The following is a 16,560-nucleotide window of genomic DNA, read 5'->3' on the forward strand; positions in this document are numbered from 1 at the left end:
ACGTGCTGCCGGACCACTCTGCCGCTGGTCTCTCCCAGCGTTTTAAAAGTTCAGTAACAGGTATTTCCTTTGTTCAAATCATGCTGCCGTTTGAAACCGTCGTTCAACACAGCTTGGTCTATAATCTGTTCCCTCTGACTCACCGGCTGCACTGAACTCCTTTGTACTGAACTCCTTGGCTTTCCTTGTCTCTGGAGTCAAAAGCGTTACCACAGTATCAAGCGCCTCCCTCCGCCTTGGTTATAAGTGTGGGAGGACTCCGTACACCATTGACATCTGTTTCAACACACGCTTGCTGTAGTTCCTGGTCTTACGATTCCTCTTACGGAGGCTTCGTGGGTCTGGGTCGAAAAGGGCAAGGGTACTTCCCTCCTTGTCGTCCTTTTCAGTCTCACCGCCTTTCTCCTCCTCTTGAACTGCCATCCTAGAACAGCTGCCCCCTCATGCGTTTGCCTTGCTCAAAGTGTGCTCTTGTGCTCCACCTTTTATCCCTGTGGGGAAGGGAAAGTGCCGCCAGGTGTGTGTAATTGTCAATTGCCTGACTCTGCCTGACCCCTTTGTTGGGACACGTCAGGTAAAAGGCCCTGGTGTTAGACCATTGTCTTTCAATGTGTAAGTAAGTGTTTGTGTCGGAAAGGGGGGTTGGGAGAATATAGCCCCTGAAAATCCCACAGGGTATGATGGGGAAAAGGTGTTGTAGAGAGGAAGTGGGATACCGACAGGTGAGACACAGTACCCCCTTCCTTATGAGGACCCACCATCCAGGTGATCCTCCGTGTCCTGGCCACACCTGGATGACAGATCCCCAGGGACTAGCGTGTGACACCTTTATGTTTCTTTACAGACCTCAGCCCACCACACAACATGGATGGAGAGCCAGAGGGAAAATCAATTGGACCTCTGCCCACCACACATCAGTCGCCCAATGAAAATGCAAAGGCTTTGAAGGCGTTAATGAAATGAAGTTCATGGTTTGCAAGTTATGAAAACGTACGCAGCTGGAAAAAGGGCAAGAAAAGGTATAATGAACCTGACCCTCCTGAGGGCTATCATATCCCCAGGTTGTTGATAAGCCAATGAGAATATGAATTCCGGCTAGCTCACATGTTCTTTCCAGCTGGAGAGTTGCAGAGTAACCGTGACTAATTACATGGCTTCACTCATACAAAGGTGTCGTTCATGCATTAGCTCACACATCAGCTGCCCGAATAGCAGCCAATTTCCCTCTTTTTTCTTGTGTTGAAATACCTTTGTTAACTTTTGAGAAATAATGAAACAAGAACATAAGGCCATAAAGAAACTTAACGTTTCCAAAACAAAGCAGACTTTTGAAACAAATATTAAGTAATGAATATGTAAAATAAACACCTTTCGTTTCATACATTAATTATTGAAAATTATTTTACATTAGGTAAATAATTATTTAAAGCTCAGGTTTTTAAATTTAATATATTTTACTAGTTTCATAAGATGCTCACAAATAGGTCCCTTGTTTTATTACAACACCCGTAAATCATCTATTCTCTCAAGATCAGAGAAGCATGGGAATCCAGTATAAATATCCTTCTGCAATTCAGTCTATAAAAAAATGCTCGGGTACCACCTACCAGTGACAAAGAGCACATGTTTGCCTATTATATAATTCAGTATTTTGATATGGAGGGTGACAACATAACATACTTTCTGTGGAGGATGCCATTTTAGAACAGAATCAAGTTACACATCACATTTTTCAATAGCTCATGAAACCAGATTCAATATGCTATGATTTACTATTTCAATTAGCAGAGCTGGTAAATGGAAAGGTACATACTGTCAATGACATGAAAATATTAGATTCAAATTTAAAGGCAATATCCATAATCAGTTTCAATCCTAAAATCAAACGTTCCATCTATGTGGCAGCCAGTCGTTGACAAGAAAAGGGACATTTTGTTTTGCTTCGCAATTAAAAATGACATTTAGTTAAAGCGTGTGTTCCATTAGGAAAAGATCAAAGGGCCATTTTCCCACTGTCGTTTTCTTGATTGACTATTTTCTTCGTGGTTGACTGGTAATGAGAACTGGAAATGTGAAACTATGAGACAATCATCTTTCTGTTCATTCATTAAACAAATCTTTTATACAGAGCTGACATTTAAATTAAAAAAATGTACATCCCTGAAAAAAGTGCATTTCCCAACATGCTTAAATGAAATGCATACAGAATTACTTGCCATCAATATATGCATACTGGTTCTTGAAAGCCAATGAGTTGAGCAGTGAACGTTATTTTCACTGATTTAAAAGTATTCAATGACTTACATAAATGCCTTCAAGACTCAATCAACATTTAAGATGCTGTCAAAAGTACTGGGGCCCAATTCCAACACATTTGCTGCAAAATGGGAAAATAAATGGAGATGCAAAGACAAAATATTGTCTAGCAAATGTACAGTTCACAGATAACAGTAAGAAAAATGAGTACGCATATGTCCGCTTGTTCATGGTCAGATTGTACATTTGTAATGTACTGCTCTTCTTCAAGTAAATGTTACGTCTTTTGTAATTGGTTCCCTTCTCTAATCAATGGCAGTAAGTGGGTTAAGGTTTGCAGCGCTGGACGAAGCGGGGGTAAAGGCACACGTCCCGGATGTGGTGCCTATTCAGAATCCATGTCAAGAATCGCTCCAATCCTAAACCGTATCCACCGTGAGGGCATGTGCCATATTTACGCTGCAATGAAAAGACATAAAAAACAACAAGTGAGAAATGAACCATAAAAAAATAAATCTGCACTCGTATGCTTTTTCAATGTTTCAAACTTGGACATGGGAACCATTGTCCCCTCACGAGAAGCTTCAAAACGATTTGCCAACACTTACTGTGGTTTTGGCTGCAGTGTCTGAAGTGTAAAATGTAACTTGACATTCCTAGAGTCAGGCTTCCTAAATCCAATGAATAAATGCAACTTCCCTTACCTGATCAGTATACCAGTAATAAGGAGTAGGGTCAATTCCTTCTCTCTTATAGCCTTCTAATAGTTCCGCACTGTCCCAGATACGCATCGAGCCTCCAACAATCTCCCCCACATTGGGCATTAGAACATCCACCTACAAGAGAAATAAAGAAGATGGGTTTCAGAATATATAATTTGGCAAGTTTTGTATAGAACGACCCATGTCTAATTATGGTTAAATCAGAATGGAGTTAAACAATTGCTGTACAGATCACAAATATCTGGTATAGAGCTAGACGAGGTTGGTGTATATCGGTCGTCTAAGTGCTGTGGAGAAAAAATAAGTAACAAGGCATACTCATTATGTACCCCTCTGTACCATTATACTCTGTTTGCCACTCGCCATGTTTAAACCACTGCCTCTAGCTGGTATTAGGAGAGATGAGGACTTCACTGCACAGCAGAGAAGCGCTTTACCTATCCAGAAATAATGCTCGTCTTTGCTATTCAGACTTCATAGCTAAGTAGATTCTAGGCCCTCACATTCCTGCTGAAAGGCGGCTTGAGGTGGCAGAAGTCATCATATTACAAGGACTCTCGCCTGCCTCAGAGCGGGTGTGTACATTTCGGGAGTATATTCACCTTGGAGAAAAGTATTATGCTATTCTGTCTTCACTGGTAACACTAACGACCATGGCAGAGTGCAGCTGGCATGAAAGGCCGAATAATAAGAGTTTGTTCCCTGGCAGCAATAATGTTGCAAAGTGTGACCTTGCCAGGTTGGGACCGCCCCTCTGCCGCTGAAACACATGTCTCCATGTGAGCATAAAAGACCAGGGCACAGAAGGAGGGGCGGGGGGAGGGGGGTCACTTGACCCGAAGTCTCGTGCTGCCACTGGTTATGTGTCTGCTACAGATTTACTAATGAAGTGCTCATCAATCCACCGGACTTGTGAGTGGTATATTTTTTCCACTACAGTACCGCACATTATGGAGTTTCAGTCATCTTGGAAAAAACTAATTCCTAATGAACTAGCCCTGTGCATTTAATATTTACATTTAGATGTGTCTGCAGAGCAATATGTCTTGGGAGTGAACATGTTGTACAACTGACATTAGTTTATTTTAGTTTAACAATATAATGCTAATTATAGGTACTGCTATGAAGCAGTATATGTTTATCTTTTATACAAATTACAGAGAAGGTGTAGCGTGAATCTCAAGAGGCCATAGATTAAGACATTGTAGACAAGAAAGGTCTTCTTAAAGGGATGGTCTAGTAAAAAATGTTATTTAAAAAATAGATAGGCAACATAAAAAAAAAAATACTAGCATTCTCCGTTTTAAAACTTCCTATGTAAAATTTTGAGCTATTCAAGCTCAAAATTCGCAAAAGCAAGCACATGGGTGCATCCATTTTGTGCTGGCTTTTGCGGCACTAATGAAGGAAAAGCCAGCCAGTTGTAGTAAACAAAAGCTACCGCTCGGTGGCTTTCCCTTCATTAGTGCTGTAGGCGGAGGACGGGGACCGGAGACCAGAGCAGGAAAGCTGCAGCTGAATCTCGGTAAGTGCTATTTATTTTCTTTTTAAAAATAAGCACTAGCTGTGTTTTTTTTTTCTAAGTTTTCCGGGCTGGAGGAGCCCAGAAAACTTAGAAATAAAACCGCAGCTTTAAAAACGTTGTATTTATGTTTGCGGTCGCTTTTGAAGCGACCGCAAACATAAATACAACGTTATTGTGTTGGAAAACGCAGCGTTTTTTCTGTCCAAGTTTCTCAGGCTCCTCTGGCTCGGAGGAGCCTGAGAAACTCGGAAAGAAAAACCGCAGCGTTTTCCAACACAACCGCGTTGTTTCTGCCTGAATCTGCTTTCCCGTTTGGGGTTCTCGGGCTCCCCGAGAACCCCAAACGGGAAAGCAGATTCAGGCAGAAACAACGCGGCATTGCGGAAAACAACCGCATTGTGTCTGCCTGAATCTGCTTTACCATTTGGGGTTCTCGGGCTCCCCGTGGGGAGCCCGAGAGCCCCAAATGGGAAATCAGCTGCAGGTAGAAACACTACGCGGCATGTAAACATAACCGCGTTGTGTTTCTGCCTGCTGTGGCTTTCACTTTGGGTCTCCGGAGACCCAAAGTGATAGCCACAGCAGGTAGAAACACACGCGGTTGTGTTTGAAAACGCTGCGGTTTTTCTTTCCGAGTTTCTCAGGCTCCTCCTCTGAGAAACTTGGAAAGAAAAACCGCAGCGTTTTCCAACACAATAACGTTGTATTTATGTTTGCGGTCGCTTCAAAAGCGAGATTCAGCTGCAGCTTTCCTGCTCTGGTCTCCGGTCCCCGTCCTCCGCCTACAGCACTAATGAAGGGAAAGCCACCCAGCGGTAGCTTTTGTTTACTACAGCTGGCTGGCTTTTCCTTCATTAGTGCCACAAAAGCAAAAGCCAGCACAGGCGGGGCATCCATGTCACAAAATGGATGCGCCCATGTGCTTGCTTTTGCGAATTTTGAGCTTGAATAGCTGAAAATTTTACATAGGAAGTTTTAAAACGGAGAATGCTAGTATTTTTTTTTTATGTTGCCTATCTATTTTTTAAATAAAAATTTTTACTAGACCATCCCTTTAACTGTAGACGAGCGCCTCAAAACTTTCTGCTGCCGATTGTGGCCTGCAAATCTTATTCAAAACGTGCTCAGTGCTCAAGGAAAAAGAAAGACTTCCAGATGAGAACGAATTCAGCTGCAATTCAATTTTTACACCGTGGAAGCAATCTCTCAATATCAGCAGTTTATTATTTTCCTTTAGTTGATTTTATATTAAAGCAAAACCAGCATTTATTAATTTAGCAAACATGAAACATTAGATGATTTCTGTATCAAGTATATAGTTTCATTTATAATATTTAGTGCATTTTTCATGGAAAATCATTAATGTACAAATGTTGATAGGGACAGAGGAGAAGTGAATCTGGGTCATCAAACAAAAGTGGGATAAACCAGTTTACCATCAGTCTAAAGAATGTACTGCTTTTTGCATCATGAACTAACCGACTCTGTGAGGCGCTGATCCTCTGGGCATCGCTGCATGTAGAAAGATTTAATCTCTGCAGGGAACCGGCACAGCAGGATGGGTTCATTAATAGCATCAGTCATCAGTCTCTCAGGAGCTTCTGGAATATCCTGAACAAAGAACATAAGATAGCAACATTAAATAAACGAGTCTGCCCACAAACTATGATGTTTTTAGTTTTAGCCGAATGTGCCAACTTTCAATAATGCTATAGGTGAAGTTTGTGCATTTGTGGAAGGAAGCAACACGTTGTCCTGCTGTTTTATTGCCGTTATGTATTTCGACAGTCCGTATTATTTTGCAGCCGTGGTCCACCCTCTTTATGGACAATTTTGCATTAGCCCTCATTCTTTCACTTAGCACAGACCTGTAGAAATCATCTGTGGAGCTGCAGAGTTATTCATCACTGTCAGACTCAATCAATAGCTAGAAGAAAAGAAACCATAAAATAATAATAATAGAATGGGCTTCTAGGGTGGGAGGTCTTTGGGTCCCGGAGGTGCTCCGTTGCAACCTAGCTGCTCAGATCTCACACGCCTTCACGTGGTATGGCCAGACCTCGCCCCCAAAATGGAAAATCATTGAGCAGGCCCAGTCACCAGTTCTTCTGGCAGGACTACCTTATGTGGATTCGGGTTCCCTGGGACAGGAGGGGGGCTTTCCCTATTGGCAATGACCAAGTGCATGCTCTATTACATTGGAAGGGCATTTCGTAGATGGGGGTATAAAGAGAGGGATAGGGACGCTCACACCTGTTTGGAATAACCCAGGTTTTTGCCCCGGGAGGGGGGGGGGGGGTGTATGTTTCACATGTGGAAAGAGGGTGGGCTGAAATACATACGACAACTATACAGAGACAAGAAGCCTTTCACATTCGAAGAATGTAAACCCACCTTCAATATACAAGAAAAGTAACGCTTCAGATATTCCCAATTGAGGCACTGGGCTTCCCACCCAAGCATAAATGTGGGGGCCACGTGAACCCTCTCTGCTTTAGAGCTAACACTACAGGATGGCACTGTGAGGGGGAAGATATCAAAGCTGTATAAACGTCTGGACCCAGGTGACCCTGTGTTACGCCTGCCGTATATGACCAAATGGGAGGGAAGAGGATTTGGGGTGGCCCATAGATGAAGAGGTGTGGCTACGAATATGGGAACGGATGCTTAAGTCCTCCAGGTGTGTAACGGACAGAGTGCTCCTATACATTTTACTACAGGTGGTACTTAACCCCGAGAGCCTACACCACATGGTAGGGAAGTTACTCAGCCACCTGTTGGCGGGGGGGGGGTGAGGTGGGCATCCTTGTTTCATATGGTGTGGACATGCCCCAAGGTGGAACTATACTGGAAGGAGGTGTTGGCAAGGATAAAGGACATCACAGGGCTGACCCTTCCCGCAGATGGTAATCCTGCGGGACACTGTGGGGGGCGGGGGTTTCGTTCCCCTTAACTGGTTCAATGGCAACCTTGAGTGGATATCTCCTGCTGGCGGCAAAGTTGGTCATAGCGCGGACATGGAAGACAAAACACCTGAGGGGCCGCTAGCACAGATGTGGTGGGTCAGGTCCTGGAACATATTGGTGGCGGGCAAAATCACAACTATATTTATGGGCCGATATGCGGGTACATCTCAGTGTGGTCCCCATTTATTGACTGGAAAATACCCTGCTATGGTGCCCAAACCCCCTATACTGCAACGCTTCCCGCTGCTGTGAGCAGTTCTGTGAGGTGCGAGTTGTCAAGCCCCATACAAGCCAAGGGTCCTCCCAGAAATCTCAAAATTGTTATATTGCATAATACTGAGAGTATAAGTTATCCCTCATTGCAAGAGACACGACATATTTTTCTGATCCTACGGAGGGGCCTCTTTACATTCCCTTAGTCAGAAGTAACTAGCTGTGTGTCTGCTTGTGGAGTGTCCTCTCAACCATTTACATTGTAAAGAAGCCCTGGTCTCTGCTTAGAGATTTTCAGGACAAGATGGGAGCGTGGGGCATAATGGGTCAATTTACAGCAACAGTTCCTCATTGCCTCAATGGGCCAGGAAAAAGTGACTTTGTGCCACAGTTGTTCCACATTGTCCGAGTCAGCTGACAGCCACAATAGAGGTCATGCATTTGTTCATGCCGAGTCTCATCTCATGTCCCAAGTCAGGTGAAATGAGCAATCTGTTATTTATGTGGTGAATCCCTAGCCCAATGCATGGTACAGAGTTCCTGGTGTCTGCTCAAGTAGGGGATTATCAAGACCTATCTACTTTGGGCAAGGGGGGGGGGAGCTATATGTGCAAGTTCATAAGGACAACATCTTGCAACTCACAGGGTTTGACCTTGAGTTTCAGGGACTTGACATCAATCCCAGGAACTGAGACACATTTTCTGTGACAAATTCGGTGAATCCAGAATGAAACAAAGACTCATCTATAATTCAAAATACCATATATTTGGGAATCGTTACAAAAAATTGGGCAAGCTCAAAGCGGTGGGCTGTTTCCAAACAAAAAGTAAGTGTGTCTCTTGTTCAAAGTCTCCTGTGCGGCTTCCAGGTAGCTGTGCCCACGGGGGTCTGTAGTGCCAGGTTTTAATCAAATTGTGTGCCTAAGGATGTATTCTTGGGGACTCTTATATGCTGTAATTAATTCTAACCACCCAGTTATTCTGTATACCGCTTGCTTGTTTAATGCCCAATTTAGGGGCTTCACAGCTTATTTTAGCTGCAGAAGTACACTAATTCATGTCAGAGGTACAAGTCAACATTTTGGTTTATTTATTCCAAGCATGGTAGATTTCTTTTTCAGTATAAAACAAAGTAATAAATCAGACTTATCCACACAAAATTAACTTTACTTTGCAAAAGAGGGGTTTTGTGGGGTGTAAAATATTTAGCATTTTTACCACAAACAAGTGCTCTGCATTCATGAATATACCTTTTGTATAGCAGACCTAGACATGAATACAAAATTGAGAGACTTTACTGTGCTTTCGTGTCGCTCTTCACTTGCTTATTCATGAGCTAGTTAAGCTCTTTTTATTATAAAAAAAAAAAAAAGAAAAGAAAAGAAAAGCTGAGGCCACATGTTTTCTTCGGCACGGATAGTAATTACCACCCAGATAGTAATTACCACCACCTACAGTAGTATTCATGAAATCCTGGCATATTATAGCTTTAGCAGTGGTAACTGTAGTGGTATTGCTGGAATACTTCATTTGCTGGATCTTTATATTTTATTTCTATCCATTTCCACCCTCACTTTGATGGTGAAAAAGGATAGTGAACAGCAATAGTTGTGTACATTTTTTAAAGCATAAAAGTATACATTCCCTTTTTTTAATTATTTGGGAAAAGTGGGTGGCGAGAGGCTGGCCATATGACATGCCCATTTCTCATCCTGTTCCTATATCCACATTAAATGATACATTTCCCTTGTATTGTATGCTTCCCTACTATTCAGCAAAAGAACTTTAAAAAACTGGAGATAAATATTGGTGCACTTTTAAGATGAAAATCCACCTTGTAAATGGTCTACATTAACCTCTGCAGTATAAACATGTACATATACCTCCTAACCTGTAATGGGGACAGAGGTAAAATGAGCAGCATTTTGCAAATACCCCGTTTTACCATTAACATCAAGCCCCTTAAACTGTGTACCCGTGTCATTCATAAGATTTTACCTACTTTTTTCATGCAACAAATGAACAATCAGCCATCGGTACATACCTCACCAAACTCATAGTGCGTGCCATCATCTTTTTTGACATCATGCTCTTTCAACCAAGCAATAGCCTCTGTGTAATCCATTCGTCGGAAAGGACGTTTGGGGGGTTTAAACTCCTGCAATGATAGAATGGCATTTTCTCAGAAAATAATTACATTTGTGAAACTATTACCTAGATTTCAGGAACTTGAAGGAATAAGAAATAATTTCCAATTACAGTAATTCACAACTTAATGTAATGTACACATTAAAGCACTGTACCCCATGGAAATGCACAGGGAGGCACTCTCTAGCATATTACTCTTGCATTTATTTAAAATTGAGTACATGCTTTTACTATTGTTCATCCTTTTTAGTATCCGCTCAGAATTATAAGTGCCTAATAAAGCATGCCAACTTCTAGGAGGACTATGAGGACTGTTAAACAAGAGGAATAAATAAACACTGACACTAAAGGCCTTGATTTGTTTATTACAGACTAACAAGACTGAAAAATAAATATAGCGAGCTTGGGGGAAAAACACCAACTACATCAGATGTCTCACTGGTGTTAAAAAAGGCACTTTTATTTATTTATTACAATTTGTTCATAAAGTGTGGACAACTTAGGGCACTGTATAATACAACATATACAATTAAATACAGACAAAAAAAAAGACTGAAATACAAATTCAAACATTCTAAAAGCACTGAAAACTATTTCCTATGCTAAAACAATGAAAAACTATCCAAATACAGTCTTACTAAGAATACAATTTCAGGGAGAAGAGCATTCCAAAAACCAGATCACCAAAACACTAAAATGTCAGAGTTCAAAACTATTATTGTAAATTTCAGTGGTTACCAAATACAGAGAATTCGTAACAGCAACTTGGTAGTATCTCTAGAAAGACACCTTTAGCAGAAAGACAATCTTGGGCGACGTCACAAAGAATGCATATCCGAATAGGCAATACACAAAGCATTTTTGGCTTCCTGCGCTTACTATGCCCTGCATGCATGGCCACAGACTGTTAAAGGTGATCTGCGTGAAAGCAGAGGGCTAGTAGAAGGGTGTCTCTCAGCAGAACCCTCTGTGCTATCGTAGTACATGGCCACTGCATTGTCCATTATTGTCAGGACATTCTTTCCCTGTACAGAGGGCAAATAGATCTTCAACGATAGTCTGATTGCCCTCAGCTCCAAAAGATTGATGTGTAGTTTAGACTCGGATGGAGACCAACGACCACTGATTGTCAGATCGTTGACATGTGCTCCCCACCCTGTGAGTGAGGCATCCGTCACTACTGTTATCTCCGGCCACGGTTGCCAAAAAGATTCTCCTTCAGTATGTTGTCCTTGCAGGCTCCCCACAGGAGATCCTGTGCAACTCTGCTTGGAACCTGAAGAAGGTCTGACATCTTGCCTGAGAAATTGAGACCACTATATCCCGAGAGCCCATTGGAGGGATCTCATTCTCAGGAGAGCCTGTGGAACCAGGATAATGCAGGATCACATGAGGCTGAGCAACCTCAAAAAGTCGACAGCTGGGCTGGAAGACGCTGGGCACTCTGGAATTTGGTGACCATCTGCAGAATGTGTTGAGTCCTCACCTCGGGTGGAGAGGCTTTTTCCAAGGATGCATCCAGTACTGCTTCGATGAATTGAGTCTTTGAGATGGTATCATGTGGGACTTCTGGTAATTGAGGGAGAAGCCCAGTCTGTGGAGAGAGTGGCAGGTTATACTGAGATGTTACAGGGCCCGTTTGGAAGAACAAGCCCTGATCCGCCAATCGTCCATGTAGGGGTAGACGTGAATCCCTCCCCTCTCCTGAGACTCGCTGCCACCACCGCCATCAACTTGGTGAAAACCCTCAGGCGGAGGTCAGCACGAATGGCAGCACTTGAAACTGATAGAGAACCACCAAAGGCGAACCTCAGGTACTCTGCGCTTGTGATGGATTGGCACATGAAAGTAAGCATCCTGAAGGTCCAATGATACCATCCAATCATGGAGCTGGAGTGCCTGAAGGATATGAGAAAGTTTGAACATCTTGACCTTGTCCTGATGGGTCCCAATCCTCCGTCCTTTTTGGGGATTAGGAAATATGGAGAGTACTACCCTTTGTTCCTTTCCGCTACAGGTACTGGTTCTACGGCACCTTTCTCAAGCAGGCTCAAAAATGTCCTGCACAAGAAACGGATCCGGAACTTTGAACAAGTGGTTCTTAAAAAGTAACCCTAGGATACCGTTTCCAAAGCCCATGCATCTGAGATTCTGCCTCCCATCTGGGTTTTGTGGGTCAAGGCCTCCGAGAGGTTTTGAGGCGGCTGAAGAGCGACTGATGGCAAAGTAGCCACTGCTTGGGCGGACTTGGCACCCCCTCTCTCATCCACTACGAGGGAATCTTCTTTGTCCTCTTTAACTTACCAGTCCTATCGCTTTACCAATTGCGGAGTAGAAACAACAGGACCTACCCCTCCAAGATGATCCGCTAGGCAGAGAAGGTTGTGGTTGTTGGATAGCGGCACCAAGGGATTTGGCTGCCGACTTTGAGGTCTGCAGCTTCTTTAGGCTTTCATCAGCCTTGCTGCTAAACAGTTGGGTGCCGTCAAAGGGCATGTTGAGGAGTCTGGACTGCACGTCCGGTGCAAATCCTGACTTCCTCAAACACACAAACCGGCGTATTACTGTGCTTGCCACCATGGCTCTACTGATACTGTCAGCAGAGTCCAGTCCTGACTGAAGAGACTCGCACATAACTCCTTTCCGTCTCTTACAATATTCGGGAAGCAGTCTTTATCCCCTTTGGGAATAAGCTCAGCCGCCATGGCTATACAAATCCACAGAATGAACGTAAATTTAGCTATGGCACAAGTGGCATTTTCAGATTTAAGAGCCATGCTCCCAACAGAAAACACTTTCCTTGCCCAAGCGTCAAAACGCTTATCATCCCTGTCTAGGGGAATTGTTGGATAAGCTGCTTGTTTAGAGGTAGAGGTTGCAGCCTGAACTACCAGGCTCTCTGGCGTAGGATGTTTGGACAAATAGTCAGGATTGCTACTGGATGTCCTGTACTTCCTGTGAGGTTCTTATTCACCGCTGGTCTTGCCTCAGGTGTTCCCAGTTGGCCTTTACCCTTTTTTGCAGGGCAATGGGAAAAGGGAGCACCGAATCCTTCTGAGGTCCCTTATCAAGAATATCGTCAGGTCATCTTGCTCAAATAAGTGAGCAGCCTGCCCCATCCTAGAAACCCTATTACCCTAGACATAAGATATGTGTATGGGGTATCGTCGTGTTCTGCCAGGTCCGGTTTACCAAACTCCAGTTCTGGTGAAGCGTCAACCCCACTAGCTGACTGAAGGGTTTCATATAAAACATTTAGCCCAGACTCTTCTGAGATCAGGACTTCTGGGACGTTTGGCGTACCATACTCCAAAGCAAGTAGGTTTGGAGAATGAAGTTTGGGACTGAAGGTTCATGTCCTTCATAAATTGATGACAAAGACTTGAATAAATCCTTCCTCTGTAAAGGTTTAAATAATTTCTCAACCTCCTTAGTGACAATGTAAGGTTTAGAGGGCAAAGGCGTTGATGGTCTCAACCCCGATGGCATCGATGGTTTGGACGCTAATGGTGCCAATGTCTTCAAAGACTTTATGGAAGCCCTGGAGGGGCTCGATCCCCGATTCGATAGAGTCTTTGACGATTTCTCGTCGAGATGAGACCTCGAAGGTTCTCATGGGGTTTCTAGCCTGGGACCCGGGCTCTAAGACGCGTGAGATTTTGGATTAGTTCTCCCCTTGACGGCCTTCAACGGTGTGACAGGAGCATGACTCTTGGTCTTCTCTTTCGAGGAGGAGAGGCCTTCTCGGAAATTTTCAAAATGTCCTGTCTGAATGCCTCCCATTCAGCAGAAGTATCGGAGGAAGAGGTGGAACGTGACTTATGGCGTCTTCTTCATCTTCTTTGAAGAAGAAGAATGATGCGACCCACTCCTGGATCGAGAGCACTTTTTAGATTTTTTCCTTTGTGGACAGTTGTCGAGGGGGATTTAGTTGGGGGCCTACCGGCCGCTAATTTGTCTTTTCACTCTTTCAACGCCTTACCGGTCATTGCTTGCCAGGATCGTCAGTTTGCCGTCTCATGCTTCACGCCAAGATACCACAGACACATTTGATGATGGTCCTTGAGCGATATCTTGGCGCCGCAATAATGATATATTGATCAATTAGGAGCCAATGTAGAGCTTTCCGTTCCATGAGGAGAAAATCATTTTCAGGGGAAAATAAATAATCAGATTTACAGCTTTGTTTTTTAGCATTTCAAAGTGGTGAATGAGTGTTTCAATTAGGCCCATTATTCTGTGTGCTACAATAGTCAACCTAGATAGGACCAGGGCCTATTTTCGAGGCATTTTCAGGTATAGTATGATTATCCCAAGTACATCAAGCTGGAAGTGGGGTTTGTGGGAGGCAGCATTCACTTCTGGAATACACAACTTTTTTTCATCAAATAATATGCACACATTTCTCTACTTCCTCACTGATGATGCGGCTAATCACAGTGAAAGGGGACAATGGAGCAGAAAGTTACAAGAGGAGAGAATACCAAAACACATTATTTCATTTTTGCCCGCATTTATACAAAGTTGGTTGACTTTTTGATTTTGAGGATTTCTATTGCGCACCAAACAGACTGAAGTGTATTCGGGTGCCGATGACAACTATCCAGTAGAATTAACCATAACAGAACATTGTGTGATCTATGCTTAAGGCCATTTATCTAAACAGATTCGTTTTTAGAATCTTTCTGAACCGCTCCAACAATTGGCATGCTCCAATTTCCATGGGAAGCTGGTTCCACAATTTGGGGCCAAAAAACCCAAATCTCCTGTCTCCTCTCGATACCAATTTGGAGCGTGGTACACTCACCATTAATTTGTCTCCAGAGCGTAGATCTCTACTTGGATGATACGGGCAGATTTTAACAGTGAGATAGTGGGGGGGCTAGTCCATTAAGGCACTTGTACATTAGGCAGGCCACTTTGAATTTAATTCAGTTCTCCACCTTTAACCAGTGAAGAGATCTACGCAAGGCAGATAGATCGTCCCTCTTCCTCAAATGTCCAATCAATCTAATTGCTGCATTCTGGGCCTTCTGTAATCTATACACTTGCTTTGATGGAATCCCTGCCATCAAGCTGTTACAATAATCCAAGTGTGTATTGGTCCTTGCCACCACCACCACTGCATTATCTTCCACAGGAATGAAGGGAAGAACATTCCTCAATAGCCGCAGTGAATGATATACAGCCTTGACTTTGGCCTCTACCTGTGCTTCAATGCCCAGGTTCTCTTGCCATATACAGCCAAGATTTTTAATTTTGCTGGCAAACTGATGTTCCTCAACCAGAATCGGAGGGGTAGGGACCTGTCTCTCAGCTGTCATTTTCCCTTTTGGGCCAAACGGCACCACTTCGGTTTTAGCTGCATTTAACTGAAGCTGGTTGCATGCCATCCACCTATTAATCTCTGCCATACAGCAATTGATTTTTTTAAATGCGTGTTCGATGTTTTTGATCTCAATGTAGATTTGTGTATCAGCGGCATAAGAGTGAAATTTCAACACATGCCACCTCACGATGTTGAGCGCTAGACGGCCATACAGGTTGAAAATCAGCAGGGATAAAGATGAACCCTGTGGCACCCCACACTCTAGACATATCAACTCTGAGGTGAAGCCCCCAATCACCACCTGCTGGGTTCTGTCTTTCAGGAAGGAGCCAAACCATGTAGCCACTTGATGCGTTCCCAAGACCTGGTCAGAGTTAGGATTGGTCAACACAGGAATAAAATAAAGAAGACTAAAGGGAAGAGTTTAGCACCAAAGAAATTAACAGTTTGGTCCGTATAATCAGATTGCATGTGTTTTGGCTGTCCCGCTAGTGCTCAATGAACAAAATATTCTTGAACACCACATTTTGCAATCTAGTCTGTTATCAAAGAGCTTTCTGAATAAAGAGAACAATGGAGAGCTACTCTTGCAAAGTTGTTTTGCACAGTAACTTTCCACCTTCTCCCTTCACTCAGATGAAAGTATTCAAAGAATGCTTGGACTCAGATGCACTAAGAAGCAATACCAATGTCACTTTTATATTTTTAAATAAAAAAAAAACAATAGCTTAACAAGTGTTTTTCTATGGGGTCCATATACCTCATACATTGGCAATTGAAATGGGGTACAATATACTGAAGGTTGATCCATGTTCTGCATGCCTGCTTATATGGACCAATACCAGGTATGGTGCACCATCTATCTGCAAATTGAAAACCACCTATGCATATTTACAGCATCACCTGTAAAAATGATTTGCATGGCAGATTTCTAATTAAATAAGCTTGACAGGCACACAAATTCAAAGCAGTATCAGAAGAAAACTTACGGGATGAAGTTCATATAGGTAGCTGGCCATGGGCGATCTCAGGACTCGGTCAACAACATCACAAACCAGGTCTTCCAAGCGGCTTAGCAGATCATCATAGGTCATGAAAGGACATTCTGCTTCAACGTGAGTGTATCTGGAAAACAAGTCACAACCAGGTCAAAAAGCAATTCGTAAAGCTAGTTTTGCCCGAATACAGAAGTTCCTCCCAAGTAGGAAAATAAATGGGAAGTTGCCTACCGGTTAGTGTTGGTGAGTGTGCTGTGAGAACATGGAGGGTGGAGGAAAAAGGAGGGACAGATAAGTAATGTGGCATTGCATAAAGGTTCAACGCTCTGAACACACTCTATGCTGCTTCTTTGACAATTCAGGTATAGGGACAGTGGGCCTCATTACAAGTCCGGCGGTAACC

The 16,560-nt window shown here is 43.2% G+C and overlaps 1 protein-coding gene across 1 annotated transcript; it reads right to left on the reverse strand.

The window, feature by feature from the left end:
* Positions 1 to 1,435: 1,435 nt before the first annotated feature.
* On the reverse strand, positions 1,436 to 16,303 carry LOC138511394 (asparagine--tRNA ligase, cytoplasmic-like). The gene is made up of 5 exons (XM_069627041.1): positions 16,149 to 16,303; positions 9,727 to 9,840; positions 5,983 to 6,114; positions 2,961 to 3,092; positions 1,436 to 2,715 (listed from the first exon to the last, which is right to left on the reverse strand). The coding sequence occupies exons 1-5, from the start codon at positions 16,251 to 16,253 to the stop codon at positions 2,584 to 2,586; spliced, it is 615 nt and encodes a 204-aa protein (XP_069483142.1). The 5' UTR covers positions 16,254 to 16,303; the 3' UTR covers positions 1,436 to 2,583.
* Positions 16,304 to 16,560: the final 257 nt, after the last annotated feature.

The sequence above is a fragment of the Ambystoma mexicanum genome, chromosome 6p (genome assembly GCF_040938575.1).
Source record: "Ambystoma mexicanum isolate Mex_15411 chromosome 6p, UKY_AmexF1_1, whole genome shotgun sequence".
NCBI lineage: Eukaryota > Metazoa > Chordata > Amphibia > Caudata > Ambystomatidae > Ambystoma > Ambystoma mexicanum.